This window comes from Chiloscyllium punctatum, chromosome 10 (assembly GCF_047496795.1).
Source record: "Chiloscyllium punctatum isolate Juve2018m chromosome 10, sChiPun1.3, whole genome shotgun sequence".
In the NCBI taxonomy this organism is placed as follows: Eukaryota; Metazoa; Chordata; class Chondrichthyes; order Orectolobiformes; family Hemiscylliidae; genus Chiloscyllium; species Chiloscyllium punctatum.
Genome location: NC_092748.1, coordinates 103,615,107 through 103,631,226, shown reverse-complemented (window position 1 = coordinate 103,631,226; position 16,120 = coordinate 103,615,107). Strand labels below are relative to the sequence as shown.

Here is a 16,120-nt window from a genome sequence, read left to right as displayed (position 1 = left end):
GACTATATATATATATATATATATATATATATATGTGTATTTATATATATTATATGTAAATACAGAGCAAAATTTGCTAATGATACATAATTTGAAGGAAAGGCCATACAATGAAGATGATACTAATTATTTGCAACAGGTTAGAGATAGGCTAACAGAATAGGCAAATAAATGGCAAAGGAGAAAGTGAGGACTGGTGAAGGACTTGTGCCCAAAATATCGATTCTCCTGTTCCTCAGATGCTGCCTGACCTGCTGTGCTTCTTCAGTACTACACTCTTGAAATAAATGGCAAATGCAATTTGAATTGGAAAATGAGAGGCGATGAATTTTCTAGAGAGGGTGAACATAGAACATTACAGTGCAGTACAGGCCCTTTGGCCCTCGATGTCGCACCAGCCTGTGAAACCAATCTGAAGTCTATCTCACCAACACTATCCCATTATCATCCATGTGTTTATCCAATCATCCTTTAAATGCCCTTAAAGTTAGTGAGTCTACTACTGTTGCAAGGAGTCATGGAGTCGTACAGCACAGAAACAGACCCTTCGGTCCAACCAGTGCACGCTGACGATATTCTGAAACTAAATTAGTCCCACCTGCCTGAACTTGGACCATATCTGTCCAAACCTTTCCTATTCAAGATCTTATCCAAATGCCTTTTAAACATTGTAACTGCATCTGCATCCACCACTTTCGCTGGCAGTTCATTCCACACACAAACTGCTGTCTATGCAAAAACAAAAGTTCCACCTTATGTCTTTTTTAATGGGGGTCACTTGACACATAATGGCACAATTCTAAATCAAGCCTAGGGACAGAGGGACCTTGGAATCCATGAACACTTAACCTTGAAGGTGGAAAGCCATGCTGAGAGAGTAATTTGCAATGTCTCCAGGACGTCAGGCCATACAATGAAGATGATACTAATTATTTGCAACAGGTTAGAGATAGGCTAACAGAATAGGCAAATAAATGGCAAAGGAGAAAGTGAGGACTGGTGAAGGACTTGTGCCCAAAATATCGATTCTCCTGTTCCTCAGATGCTGCCTGACCTGCTGTGCTTCTTCAGTACTACACTCTTGAAATAAATGGCAAATGCAATTTGAATTGGAAAATGAGAGGCGATGAATTTTCTAGAGAGGGTGAACATAGAACATTACAGTGCAGTACAGGCCCTTTGGCCCTCGATGTCGCACCAGCCTGTGAAACCAATCTGAAGTCTATCTCACCAACACTATCCCATTATCATCCATGTGTTTATCCAATCATCCTTTAAATGCCCTTAAAGTTAGTGAGTCTACTACTGTTGCAAGGAGTCATGGAGTCGTACAGCACAGAAACAGACCCTTCGGTCCAACCAGTGCACGCTGACGATATTCTGAAACTAAATTAGTCCCACCTGCCTGAACTTGGACCATATCTGTCCAAACCTTTCCTATTCAAGATCTTATCCAAATGCCTTTTAAACATTGTAACTGCATCTGCATCCACCACTTTCGCTGGCAGTTCATTCCACACACAAACTGCTGTCTATGCAAAAACAAAAGTTCCACCTTATGTCTTTTTTAATGGGGGTCACTTGACACATAATGGCACAATTCTAAATCAAGCCTAGGGACAGAGGGACCTTGGAATCCATGAACACTTAACCTTGAAGGTGGAAAGCCATGCTGAGAGAGTAATTTGCAATGTCTCCAGGACGTCAGGCCATACAATGAAGATGATACTAATTATTTGCAACAGGTTAGAGATAGGCTAACAGAATAGGCAAATAAATGGCAAAGGAGAAAGTGAGGACTGGTGAAGGACTTGTGCCCAAAATATCGATTCTCCTGTTCCTCAGATGCTGCCTGACCTGCTGTGCTTCTTCAGTACTACACTCTTGAAATAAATGGCAAATGCAATTTGAATTGGAAAATGAGAGGCGATGAATTTTCTAGAGAGGGTGAACATAGAACATTACAGTGCAGTACAGGCCCTTTGGCCCTCGATGTCGCACCAGCCTGTGAAACCAATCTGAAGTCTATCTCACCAACACTATCCCATTATCATCCATGTGTTTATCCAATCATCCTTTAAATGCCCTTAAAGTTAGTGAGTCTACTACTGTTGCAAGGAGTCATGGAGTCGTACAGCACAGAAACAGACCCTTCGGTCCAACCAGTGCACGCTGACGATATTCTGAAACTAAATTAGTCCCACCTGCCTGAACTTGGACCATATCTGTCCAAACCTTTCCTATTCAAGATCTTATCCAAATGCCTTTTAAACATTGTAACTGCATCTGCATCCACCACTTTCGCTGGCAGTTCATTCCACACACAAACTGCTGTCTATGCAAAAACAAAAGTTCCACCTTATGTCTTTTTTAATGGGGGTCACTTGACACATAATGGCACAATTCTAAATCAAGCCTAGGGACAGAGGGACCTTGGAATCCATGAACACTTAACCTTGAAGGTGGAAAGCCATGCTGAGAGAGTAATTTGCAATGTCTCCAGGACGTCAGGCCTCATAGATAGAAATATTGAGCACAAAAGCTGAGTAATCAAAAATAATCATCAGATGCTCTCTTGAATGTCTCAATTGAACCTGCTTCCACCACATTTCCAAGCAGTCCAGTCCATACCCTCTGTACTCACTGAGTGAAAAAGATTTTCCTCACTTCATCCTTATTTCTTTCACTTCAAATAAGTATGTAAGCTAGCTTACATACTTATCATCAACCTGAACTACAAATCTTCTCAAAAATAACTACCACTTCAAATCTATGCTCTCTTGTTCTTGTCCCTTTTCCGAGCAGCAACAGTTTTGCCCTAACGACTCATCCCAGCTTGCTCAAGATGTTGAAAACCTCTATCAGACTTCCATTTAGCCCTCTTCTCTCCAAGGAGATAACTTTCAACTTGTTTGCCTATCCTCATCACTGCAGTTCTCATCTTTCGACCATTTTTGTAAACAGTTTCTGCACTCTCTCCAATAGCTTCACATCCTGACGATAACGTGCAGTAAATCACTTTGGCAGAAAGAGTAGAGGATTTGCATGTTATTTAAATGGATAAATACTGCAGTAAGCTGCAGCAGAGTAGGATTTCAAGGTTTTTGTGCAAAACTCACAAAAAGCTAACATCCAAAATCAGCTAATAAACATCTAAAGCTTAAAGCCTGTTGTATTTTGCAGTTGTGGATTAAATTTTAAATTTTAAAGATAATAGGGAAGGTAAATAGAATGTTAATCTTTACTTCAAAGGGAATGGAGAATAAAATAGGAAGATTTTGCTAAAACAGTACAAGACACTTAATTGGACCACATCTGGAATATTGTGAACGGTTTGTTAGCTGTTTATCGAAGGAAAGATATACTGGCATTGGAGGCAATTCAGAGGAGGTTCATTAGGTTGATCCTGGTTATGGAAGGGTTTCTGATGAGGAGAATTTGAGTAAATAGAGTCTGTAATCAAGTGGACCTCACAGCCTCACAGTAAAGTGGTGACCCTTTAGAACAGAGATGAGGAGGAAAGTTCTTCAGCCAGAGAGTGGTGAATCGATAGAACTCATTGCCATAGAAAGCTATGGAGGCAAGTCATTGAGTATCTTTAACACAAAGGCAGATAGATTCTTGATTAGTGAGGAGATAAAGGGTTATGAAGAGAAGGGAGGATAATGAGGTTGAGGAACATATCAACCATGCTGGCATGGTGGAGCAAACTTGATAGGCCAAATGGCCTAATTCTGCTCATACATCTTACAGTCTTATGAGACTTATTGAAGTTTAGAAAGGTGTGAGGCATCCTTATTGAAAATTTAAGATTCTAAGGGGACATGACATGGTAGATACAGCCTGGTTGTTTCCCCTTGTGGGTCAGTCAAAGACCGGAGGACATAAATATCAGACTATGGAGTCATCTATTTAAGACAGAGATGAGGAGGAATTAGCTCTCCCACAGGGTAGTGATCAATGAAATTCTTTACCACGGAGGGCTGTTGAGGCTGGGTAATTAAGTATATTCAAAGCAAAGATTGACAGGTTTTTTTTAATCAGTCAAAGAGTTCAGGACTATGGAGAAAAAGGCAGGAAAGTGGAGTTGAGGAATATCAGATCGATCATGATCTCACTGAATAGTGGAGCAGACTTGATGGACCAAATGGCATGTTTCTGCTCTTATGTCTTATGGTCTTCAAGTCTCACTGGTTGAAAGCATGGGACCACTGGTGGAGCAGTTAAAATGAAGGTCAAGAAGTGGACTAACATTTGCACCACTGCAATGCCGTTCCTTCTAAGTGTTTGGTACAGTCAGTTCTTCTCTAACGCGATGGTTGCCTTCTTGTGCAACCCTGCATTGTAGAAAAATCACGCTTTAGAAATAGTGCTTAAAGTGTTGGTAATGTAATCGTGTTACAGCCAACACATGTTTTAAAAGTTTGTGTTTTACAAATTGCGTCCACAATTCATCTATCGCATTACAGTGAACTCACATTGAGGAAATGAGCAGAACGACCAGTACTTCTCTATCAGTCTGAGCAGCTTTAATTAAAATACCACCAATATCTATGTAGTTCATCACTCAGAAAGTGCCTGCACATATTTAAGATGGCAAAACCATTTTTTAATTTTTATTTTCAATTTCCATGGGGAGCATCGGATTGCCTGACACAATGGAACCAATCTCTTCCTCCATTAGAGACTCACTTTACTTGTGAGGCATAGTTGATATCAACATTCAATGCCAAAGGTTCCTCTTTGTGGCAGGTTCTGCCATACAGAAGGTGCGGCCCAGCTTTTGCAAAGCAAATCATCTCGGCCCCTGTCTTTCAACATGTATGCCTTAGCCCAGCACCTCACTGAAGGTAATCCTCATTCCCTTCACCACTGAGCTATAGACAGTCAATTTATTTCTTGCCCATATATTCACAAACACACCACTCGCCAGTGCGCACCATTAAGTATGCAATGATTAATCAATTTGTACGTTAACATCCCATGCTAATAGATCTGCTGATGGAATAAGCTAAACTCATGAATCACTGCAGTCTGACAATCTCTTATAAAGTATTAGAATTTGCTTGGTAAGTGTACAGAAATCTTGCTGCCATGAGAAGTAGAGGAATTATTCAACTGAAAAGCCAAGAGCTTTTTGAATATTTCATTCTGTCTTCTTGACACAAGGGCAAAAAAAATGAAGGTGGGATATTCATTTTATTTTACATACTCTTGTCCAACTGAAGACAGCAGAAAATAAATTTACATGTTAGAAAGCACAGCTTCAGAATGATTTTTTTTCAAATTAATTGTGCCTTGGAACTAGTTTAAGTGTGTATGATGTCTCTATTTATCACATTCCCAGGTAGATACCTGCTGCTTGCATTAATTATGCTGCATTTAAATTTGATTTATTTATAGAATGAATAGCAACTTAAAATAATGAAAAAAAACCCAGTGCCTTTTCTACCTGTGTTGACAGTAATGAAATTTGTTTAAGAATTGTCTTGGGAGGCTTCAAGTAGCAGCAGGTATAATACCAGAAGTCTTGTCACTTTAAGAGAAAGCAAGACTTTGCATTAAGTCTAACTGTTCTACTACATTTTTTCTTTTAGTTGACAGTGACAGGTCAATATAATTGTTTCAAATATCAGAAGATAAACAGCTGATTTACTAAGCTTACCATCGTGGCTATCCACTTTTCCCCTTCTTTCCACACTGTTCCTCCTCCTACACACATGCTTACCACAGCCATGGAAAGACAGATGAAAAATACAAACTAAAATCTAGCCTCAGCAAGCTAATGTAAGAACCGTGATGTGTAGGTTCATCTTAACATTAGGTCTGAAGTATGGCAGTGATTTCACTGCATTTGTTTAGGTGAGCAATATACAGTGTTGAAACAAAAAGTACAGCTCTCAAAGATACTGGTTGGACTGGTCAATGGTGAACTCTTGAGATTGTTGGTGAGGGACAATTACAGGTCATGGTGCCAGTGAAGACAGGGGCTACAGGTCAGACCTTTATTTAGAGGAGACGGTCATTGCTGAGCATGCAACAGCTCCCATCATAATTTCTAACTCTCAGGAAGTACTGCAGATCTTCAGAGCTTGGCACACCAAGAAAAAAGATATAGCTTCTTCTTGAAGCAAAGCAAAATACTGCTGGAAATATGAAAAAAAAACATGGAAGACATTGGAGAAACTCAATAGATCTGGCAGCATCTGCAGAGATAGAAGCAGAGTTCCTATCTCAAGTCCAGTATGAACATACAACAGTACAGCACGGAAACTGGCCCATCAGCTCACCATGTCTGTGCTGGCCAGGATATTATTCAGTACTAATCCCATTTGCCTGCACGTGATTTGTATCCCACTATCTCCTGCCTGTTCATGTGCCCATTGAATGTTTCTTAAATGTTATTATTGTATCTGCTTCTACCATCTTCCCTAGCAGCGGATTCCAGGCTCCTATCATACTCTGAGGAAAAAAAACATGCCTTGCACATTTCCTTTAGACTTTACCACTCACCCTTTACACCAGAGTCCCTAGTATTTGACATTTCCATCCCAGGAAATGGACTCCAATTATTCACCCTGCCCATGCCTCTCATAATTTCATGAGCTTCTCGCAGGTCACCCCTCAGCCTCCAACCTCTTCTTTTTTGCTAGGCAGCATCCTAATAAACCTCTTCTACACCCAATGAAGACAAGCATGCCATAAGCCTCCTTTGCCATCTTCTCCACTCTTGTTGCCAATTCCAGGGAGCTATGCACTTGTACCCCAAGATCCCACAGTATAGCAATCGTCATTGGATCCTGCCATTCACTGTATACTTTCCTCTTGCATTTAAACTGCATCACTTTATGATCATCTGGATTAAACTCCATCTGCCATTTCTCCGCCCAACTTTCCGACCAATCCATATCCTGCTGTATCCTTTGACTATCTTCCCCACTGTCCACAACTCCACCAATTTTCATGACATCTGCAAATCTACTAATCAGACCACCTATATCTTCATCCAAATCAATTGTATAGATTACAAATAACAGGGATCTTCGCACTGATCCCTGTGGAAAACCACTGGCCAGAGACCTCTAGTCAGAAAACACACTGCCACAACTGCCACCTTCTGTGACTGAGTCAGTTTTGTATCCAACTTACCAATTCATTGTGGATTCCCTGCAACTTAATCATCTGAGCCAGCCTACTGTGAGGGAACTTGTCAAGTGCTTCAGCAAAGCCCAAGTAGAACAATATCCACTGCCCTACTTTCATCAATCATCTTTCATCACTTCCTCAAAAGACTAAAAAAAACTCTTGATTCCCTTGATAATTAAAACATTGTTCTAAAGAAGAATCATGCAGAGCTTGAAACATTAAGTCATTCTCTCTCCACAGATGTTGCCAGGCCTGTTCAGTATCATAGAATCATAGAATCCCCAAAGTGTGGAAACAGGCCCTAGTGTGGAAACAGGCCCTTCGGCCCAAAACGTCCACACCAACCCCCTGAAGAGTAACCAGTTCCATCTTTGTGATATATCATTTAATTGGAGGTAGTTCAGAGCAGGTTCACTTGGATGGTCCACATAACATAGGGATTGTCTTCTGAGCAAAAGTTAAATGTGTTGGGGCCATACTCACTGGAGTTTAGATGAGCAAGTGGTAATCTCATTGAAACATGTAGGATTCTTAAGGGGCTTGACAGGGTAAATGTTCAGAGGATGTTTGCTCTCATGGGAGAGTCTAGGACCAGAGGGCATGGTCTTAGAATAAAAGGGCACCAATTCAAAACAAATATGAGGAGGAATTTATTTTCTCAGAGGGTTAAGAGCCTTAGTAACTCTTTGCCATAGATAGCTGTGTGGGTAGGGTCCTTGGGTTTATTAAAGCTGAGATAGATTGATTGTAACAGTCAGAGAATCAAGGGTTATGGGAACGAGGTAAGCAAGTGGATATGAGGAATGTCAAATCATCCATGATCCCATTGAAGGGAGCTCAAGGAGCCAAAGGCCTACTTCTTTTCCTATTTTCTCTGGTCTTATGGTCTTTATGGATGATTGGACAGGCACACTCAGGGTGTTTTAATGGGGACACAATGCACTCTCGGTTAGGTATTGCCATCTGTATGATGAGACACCTTTCTCATTAAATTATTTCGTGATACTCTTCGTTTCACAAATTCACTTTAAAGATGCTGACACATTTGTCCAACACAGGTAACTATTCAAGATAACTGTTACATCGCATTCAACATTCTACTGCTCTTTGTGTCAGATGTTCCTTTTCATAGAGAATTCACCTAAGCTTAAGCATCTGTCAACAATGCAGAGTAAAGATAATTAATAATACTTTTCCTCTAATGGTAGTTTCTGACTAGGAGTAAAGGAGTTATATCATTAATGGTATCAGATCTCAGGAAACTTCAGTTAAGATGTTCTCACTTACTATTCACTCCATATAGTTATTTTCAACACAGCCTGTTAATGTTCACCTCCATCAGTGTGGACCTCATCTCTGACAAACAGTAGTAGTATAAATATCTAACAACATAGCTGGGTCCACAGGAGCAAACTCATATTTATGCATAGAGAATAATGGAAATATACAGCACAGAAAGAGGACATCAGTTCACTATGACTCTGACTCCACTTTCAAAGAGCTATTCAAATAGCTCCTCATCTCATTATCATGGAGGTGTTCTCATTTTGAAATACTTATCCTATTCTATTTTGAAAGTTGTGACTGAATCTGCATCCATCATACTTTAAGGCAATGCAATCTGGGTCAAATACAATGCTGGAATCAAGGTAAAGAGAATTGTTCACTTGCTTACCCACAATCTTGCCCAGAGTAAGAGATCTAACAGAATTAAATCCGAGATCCATATCTGAAGGGAGGCTATACTCCACAGTCGTGAATTGATCAATCTGTAAATACAAAGTAGAAATTTAAAAGGTTACATTATTTCCTGTTGTATACTCTCAGTTTATGCTGTATTTTTAGCATTGGTCAACTTATGTATTCTGACAATAGGTTTTGAAGGAGGAATCATTTTCACACAGTTACAAATACCATGTTTGGTTTCATTTCAAAGTAAGACATTAATTCATCTATTTCTCCCTGAGTTTGGTCAATTTTAGGGGCAGTAAATCTGTAACAACATCAGATCACCTGTGATTAAAATTGCAAACTATTTACATGGTCAAACTATACAAGTCTGGGAGTCAACAAGTTTTGGATTGATTTCAGGCAGGGTGCTCTGAGAAATACTAAATAAAAACCAAAAGAACTGTGGATGCTGTAAATCAGAAACAAAAACAGAAGTTGCTGGAAAAGCTCAGCCGGTCTGGCAGCATCTGCGGAGAGAAATCAAAGTTAACGTTTTGGGTCTGGTGACTTTTCCTCCAAACTGAGTTCTGAGGAAGGGTCACCAGACCTGAAAGATTAACTTTGATTTCTCCTCATAGATGTTACCAGACCGGCTGAAGATTTTTCAGCAACTTCTGTTTTTTGCTCTGAGAAATATGGGTGGTCTCAGTTGCGAACTGTAACTTAGCAGTTTCACCAATAGTTTGAAGATTCAAAGTCCCTCTCTCGACACCAGAGTGCAGAAACCTAAGTTAACACTCTAGTGTGGAGTCAAAGGGATTGGATTCTGAATCACTGATGGGGACAGGGTAAGGTGTGAGTGTTTTTGAAAAGAGCATTCTCAAACAGGATGACAGTCTTTTTATGTATTTGTGATGCACTGCAATTTTCAAAGGTGGGGAAGGAAGCAAACTGGTAACTTGCATACCTCCAATTAACTGGTGTTTGAAATAACTCCACCAAGGCTGGTATCTCATCGCCAAGTTACATTTTATTTACACATGAATAACCCGTGACCTCAGTCCTGCCTCATTCAGCATCAGGTACCAGAGTGTTTCTTTTTATTAATCTATTTCTTCAAATAAACCTGTTCAGCAAAGTTATGACACAGGGCTCCCTGATTGGACAAGGTTAACAGCCCCAGTCAAGGAGCCCATACTCTATGATGTCCAACTGGCTGACTTCATTACAATCACTCCAGTGGTTAAAAGCTTGTTGAAGAGCTTGTTAACAGGCTGGAGAATGCCAGAATCAAGGAGACCTTGGTTCAAGTTCTACCTGTTCTGGAAGTGCATTAAAAAATATCCAGACAGAGTGATTAAATTAATTAAGAACAGGAAGATCACATGATTGGGATATTATAGAATGCAGTGGGGAGACATATCTACTGGGATGGCTGATTTGAAATCTCAAAGGAAAGAAATTCATATGAACCAGCATGATGTTTCTCTTCTTTGAGAAGTTTGGGTGAAATTCCTTATTAGCGAGTAATTGAGCCATGAAACCCTCTGCTGTCCTGCTCCAGGCAACAGCTATTCCTGTCATTGGCTGCCATGTGAAAATTGACCACTGACCATAAGGGTCATTGAGGGCCAAAGAGCCTGTACTGTGCTGTATTGTTCTAAGACTTAGGAGCAACAATTAGGCCATTTGTCCCATCAGGTTTGCTCCGCCATTCAATCATGGCTGACAAGTTTCTCAACCCCATTCTCCCACCTGCTCCCTGTAACCTGTGATCCCCTCATGGAACTGCTTCTCACCTGTCAGCCATGCCAATTGGTTGCCAAGCCACTTCATGCCATTTCATACCAAAATCACTTTATGCCACTGTTGTTGATGCAAGGTAGGGTCACAATCCAACAGTTATTTGGATATTGGGTTCTTGGCCCTGGATAGAAAACTCAGCATGGCCCCACCCCTCCCTCGCATCCATCTGCCCTTACATATGGACAAAAAACAGAGCTCAACCCACAATTGTATGTGATAAAATGAGTGGATCTGTTCTTAACATAGATGCTAAAATCAGAGGGGGAATAGGTCATTCAGCTCTCCAAGCCTGTTCCATCATTCAATATGATCATGGCTGATCATCCAACTCACTTTCTCCCCAGACCCTTGATCCCTTTAGTCCCAAGAACTATATCCAACGTTCTTTCGAAAATACTCAATGTTTGACTTCAACCATATTCTGTGGTAGATAGTTCCACAGGCCCACCACTCTCTGGGTGAAGAAATTACTCCTTATTTCAATCCTAAGTTTACACTTGGGCCTGAATGTTTCTGTCAATTGGGAAATGATCTTGGAGCATAGTGTCACAGAAAACAGTATGCTAATATGTACAATAGTGTTTTGCTATGAAGAAATATAAATCACTTCTTGAAACTTTAAATCCTTAATGACAACAAAAACAGAAAAACTCAGCAGGTCTTGCAGCATCTGTGGAGAGAAAGCAGAGTTAACATTTTGGGTGCAGTGACTCTTCTTCAGAACTGAATGTAGCTGGGAAAAGATTGGAATATCTGCTGAAGAAGGAGTGGGGAAGGGATAGGGAATAAACAACAGGTGGCAATGGAGCCCAGACAGTGAGACAGAAACAGTTGAACAGTTAAAGGGTAAAGGTCAGTCTGAGAAAAATCAGTAGCTGTTAATTTGGACTATTCAGCGCTCAGTGGCAGCCCATGTGATGACAAAGCCTGGTGTGTGGAGGTTGGAGTAAGGACACGGGAGAAACTGATCAGGCCCTAAAATGACTCAACTCAATATTGAGTCCTGATCGTTGCAGGGTTTGCAACAGCAAAATGAGATGTTGTTCTTCCAGCTTGTACAGAGCTTCGCTGCAGCACTGTAGCAAGCCTGAGACAGAGACTAGATTAGATTAGATTTTAGATTATTTACAGTGTGGAAACAGGCCCTTCAGCCCAACAAGTCCACACCGACCTGCCGAAGTGTAACCCACCCAGACCCATTCCCCTACATTTACCCCTTCACCTAACACTACGGGCAATTTAGCATAGCTAATTCACCTAACCCGCACATTTTTTGACCGTGGGAGGAAACCGGAGCACCCGGAGGAAACCCACGGAGACACGGGGAGAATGTGCAAACTCCACACAGTCAGTCACCTGAGATGTTGGCCAGCAAACACAACCATGTCGTTTTGACCAGATCTGCCTTTCAGAGGGAGCTGTTCTCTCCTGGTTCTCTTGAAAGCAAGTATTGTAACTTGTAGCTGTCTGGTCTATGCCCAGCAGTATAACATGCTTTTTTCTTAAAGTCGACAAGAGAAGCATGAGTGGATGGAGTCAATTTCGCAAAGACTCAGGGTTTGCAGATTGTGCTTTCAGTTGGTGAAGTTAAAATTTTGGAAGAGGTCACAGCTCTCTCTGTGCAAAAGAATATGTTCTCTCCTTAGTGTTGGGTTCATGTTTTCATTTCTATTTGCCTTTGCTCAGGGTGTTCATGGGAAGCTGCTATTTTGGAACAGCTGATCAGTCGCAGTTTATATCTGTATATTATTTTGTTCAGCATTTTGATAGAATTACACTTAATCCAACTCTTACTTTTTATTTTTATTTTGTATGTGATTTAACTGTAGTGTAAGAATAATGTGTGTTTTTAAAGCCTCATATTTTTCACCAATCAAATCACATCTGGAATGCAGCACCTTACACTTGCCTTTAAATAGGTAAAAGCTGGCATCTCAGACTATCTCCTTGACATATTTTGAGGGGGTTTGGTTTGGTTCACAACCTCTTGAAGTGAGAGGCAACAGGAAACTTAGAGTAAGTTCTGCAGATGCAACTTAAGTGTTCTGCAAAGCAGTCGCCTAGTGTGCATTTCATCTCCCCAATCTTGAGCAGATTCAACACATCATCCTTGGAGCTGGTGTCAGATGAAACTCAATTGCCTGACTCTTGCCTCTTTTTCAGAATGTTGGGGACTCAGTTCCCACCCCAAGAGTTGGATTCAATCCAGGCGATGGGCATCTCATCCCCCTCCCTGGGGAGCCGGTGAAAGTCCAAGTCACTGCCTGTGGAAAGTGCCAGTTGGGCAGTGACAGGCCTTTTCCCTGAGATTAGGGTACCTAAGGGCTGCCAGTCATTCAGAAGCTGACATCTATGCATAGCAGATAGTGTCAAGGAGCAGTGTAACCTCTGGCAATATGGCCACGCAACAGAACCAAGATCAGCATGGAGCCTAAGTCAGGTGAGTGAGAGTTAGATGGGAATTACAGAAAACAGGACAGCAGAGTTGGCATCTTGTGCAGAGGGGTGATAGCCCCACGATCCCTGCCAAGTGATTATTTGCTGAGTTAAAAGCTGTCAACAAGACTTTCTGCCCCATACATAATTACAGCAAAGGCAGGTAAACAAAGTGGACCCCATACTCCAATCTCTCACACAATTGTATGCCAGCTTCACTTCCAGACATGCATCAGTGAGTGGGAAGGACATTAGGTTCCTCGCCAGAACTTCAACACAACAGGACTTCTAAACCAACATTCTGGTGGGAAATGTAGCTTTATCAGACATGTGTTTCTTTTCTGGGGAGGGTTAAGTAGATAAGAGCAGAGGAATTATCCACGATTTCTGACACATTTTCTCTGCACAATCAACTCACAAAAACAGATGAGGTGAAAGTGAGGACTGCAGATGCTTGAGATTAGAGTAGAGAGTGTGGTGCTGGAAAAGCACAGTAGGTCAGGCAGTATCCGAGGAGCAGGAAAATTGACGTTTGCTTTTGCCCAAAGCGTTAATTATCCTGCTCCTCAGATGCTGCTTGACCTGCTGTGCTTTTCCAGCATCACACTCATGACTCACAAAAACATTGTCTATTCATTATCTATTTGCTTTTTTTGTGGGAGTTTGTGGTGTGCAAATTGACTGCTGGGTTTCTTATTTGACAACAAAGACTAAATTTCACAGGTAAGTCATTGGTTGCATAATGACTGAAGGAATCCTGAGGTTGTGCAAAGAGCACGCCTTTCTTCTTATTATTTCCTCCCCTTTCCTGATGATTGGAAGCATACAGGAAAATCAAGAAGTAATCACCTTAATTTGATCTTGGGACAGGTAGAAACGGGTCATTTTCTGATTGATATGGGCTGTCCTCAGATTGTGAGCAGATTCTGTTCTGAAGTTAATTTGCAAGTTGATTTGTACACAAGTCAGAAGACAATGCAGGACGATAAAAGCACAAGCGTTCATAACTGGAGGACTCCCTGTGTATATTTTTAACCTTTTATAGTTTCAGGTAGTGGTAAAAAATGTAGATCATTGGCACTCATCATGCTATACATTTATGAGAGCATTTGTTGTAGCACGAGTTTGGTTTAATTTCCCCAATAATTTTTAAAACTCTACTTAAAGTCTTTGCACAATTTCTCTGCTGGGCTATTTAAACATAGCAATTATTTCCAAAAGATTAATATCTGTATTTAAGTCTCCCACGCAGGGGTCCATGCCAAACTATTAATTGGTTGTGAACAAAAGTGCAATCAAGAAGAACACTGGTTAGACCAACAGGCAATTTGTTGAAGAAAAAATATTGCATTTCACAACAGATCAGGCTACTTTCTAATACTTAAGATTATGTAAAACAAGGTATTCTGTTGTCTCATTCTACTGGTGGATTAGTCATGGAATTTTTCCTGCTTAATCTTTCACTGAAATTCCTTGAAATTTTCCATTATTTTCCTGTGAAAAATTGAGCCGAGAAACTGATGAGATGTAACAACAATAATTAGACTGGTTCAGTATTTCTTTCTGAATAAGTTATTGTGCAGTACCTGCTGGTCTTGGTCACAGAGTTATTCCCTTCTTTAAAGTTATGCTGCTGGCTGCCCATCAAGTATGAAAAGTGTCAGGATGACTGCTCAATAAAACAAACCTGACAAGTCTATAAATATTCAGCTCTTGCTGTCACTACACAAAAAAAAATGTTGAATACCTACACTGAGTAAATTACAGTGTCCACTTCCAATGAGGTGTGTCTTCCTTTTTATTAAACTATTTTTCTAATGAACCTGTTCAGCGATGTTAACACACAGGTGGGGCTTGAATGTAGGTCTCTCAGTTCCAGGGTAGGGACACCACCAGTGTGTCAGAAGATCCCTCATAAGGTCTGTCTTGCCTGTTTTTCTTCACTCAACCCTGATAGCCAGTATCATTTGAGCACCTCGTAGCTACATTGTTCTAAATGGGGAGGCTGGGAATGAGTCTCTCATTTGGAGAATTCAGAGGCACACATCTCGATTGGAGGGTGGCTAATCTTTAAGAAAGGCTGTAAGGAGAAGCCTGGGAACTATAGGCCTGTGAGTCTGACATCATTGGTGGGTAAGTTGTTGGAGTTGATTCTGAAAGTTAGGATTTACATGCAGTTAGAGAGGCAGGGACTAATGAGGGATAGTGAGCATGGTTTTGTGCAAGGAAAGCTGTGTCTCACAAACTTGATTGAGTTTTTTGAGAAAGTAACCAAAAGGATTGATGAGAGCAGAGTGTTAGATATTGTTTACATGGATGTTAATGAAGCCACATGTTAAGGTTCCACATAGTAGAATAATCAGTAAAGTCAGATCACGTGGGATTCAGGGAGAACTTGACAATTAGATAGAAAATTGGCTTGATGGTAGGAGACGAGGTAGTGGTAGAGGGCTGTTTTTCCAATTAGAGGCCTGTGACCAGCTGTGTTCCACAGGGATTGGTACTCAGTCCTCTTTTGTTTATCACTTATATGAATAATTTGGATAAGAATGTAGGAGGCATGCTTAAGAAGTTTATGGATGACACTGAAATTGGATGTACAGTGGACAGTGAAGAAGGTTGTCTAAGATTACATTAATTACATCAATGGGCTGAGGAGTGGCAGATGAAGACCAATTTGGATAAAAGTGAGGTATTGGATTTTGGTAAAACAAACAAGAGAGGACTTACACAATTAATGGTAGGGTCCTGGGTAGTGTTGTAGAACAGAGAGCTAGGGGTTCAGGTACATAATTCTTTGAAAGTTGCATCACAGGCAGACCAGGTGATTAAGAAAGTGTTTAGTTTCACTTTCCTTCATTGCTCAGACCTTTCATTAGAACAGTTGGGAAGTCATGTTGAGGTTGTAGAGAATGTTGGTGAAGCCTCTTCTGGAGTACAGAGGAACCTCAATTATCTGGCATTTGATTATCTGAATATTGGATTATCCAACAAGGTCCCAATGCTGAACTAAACTATATTATCCGGCATTCGATTATCCGGAATTCAATTAACCAAATGA

General features: G+C 40.7%; 1 protein-coding gene across 2 annotated transcripts in view; it reads right to left on the bottom strand.

Annotated features, from left to right (window-relative positions):
• The window catches only part of LOC140482415 (contactin-associated protein-like 5), an 878,213-nt gene that overhangs the window by 129,346 nt on the left and 732,747 nt on the right, over positions 1-16,120 (bottom strand). For both annotated transcript variants that reach the window (XM_072579896.1, XM_072579897.1), the window contains one exon: positions 8,822-8,915. In XM_072579896.1, coding sequence (XP_072435997.1) covers positions 8,822-8,915 — 94 coding nt within the window. The remainder of the gene's footprint in view (positions 1-8,821; positions 8,916-16,120) is intronic.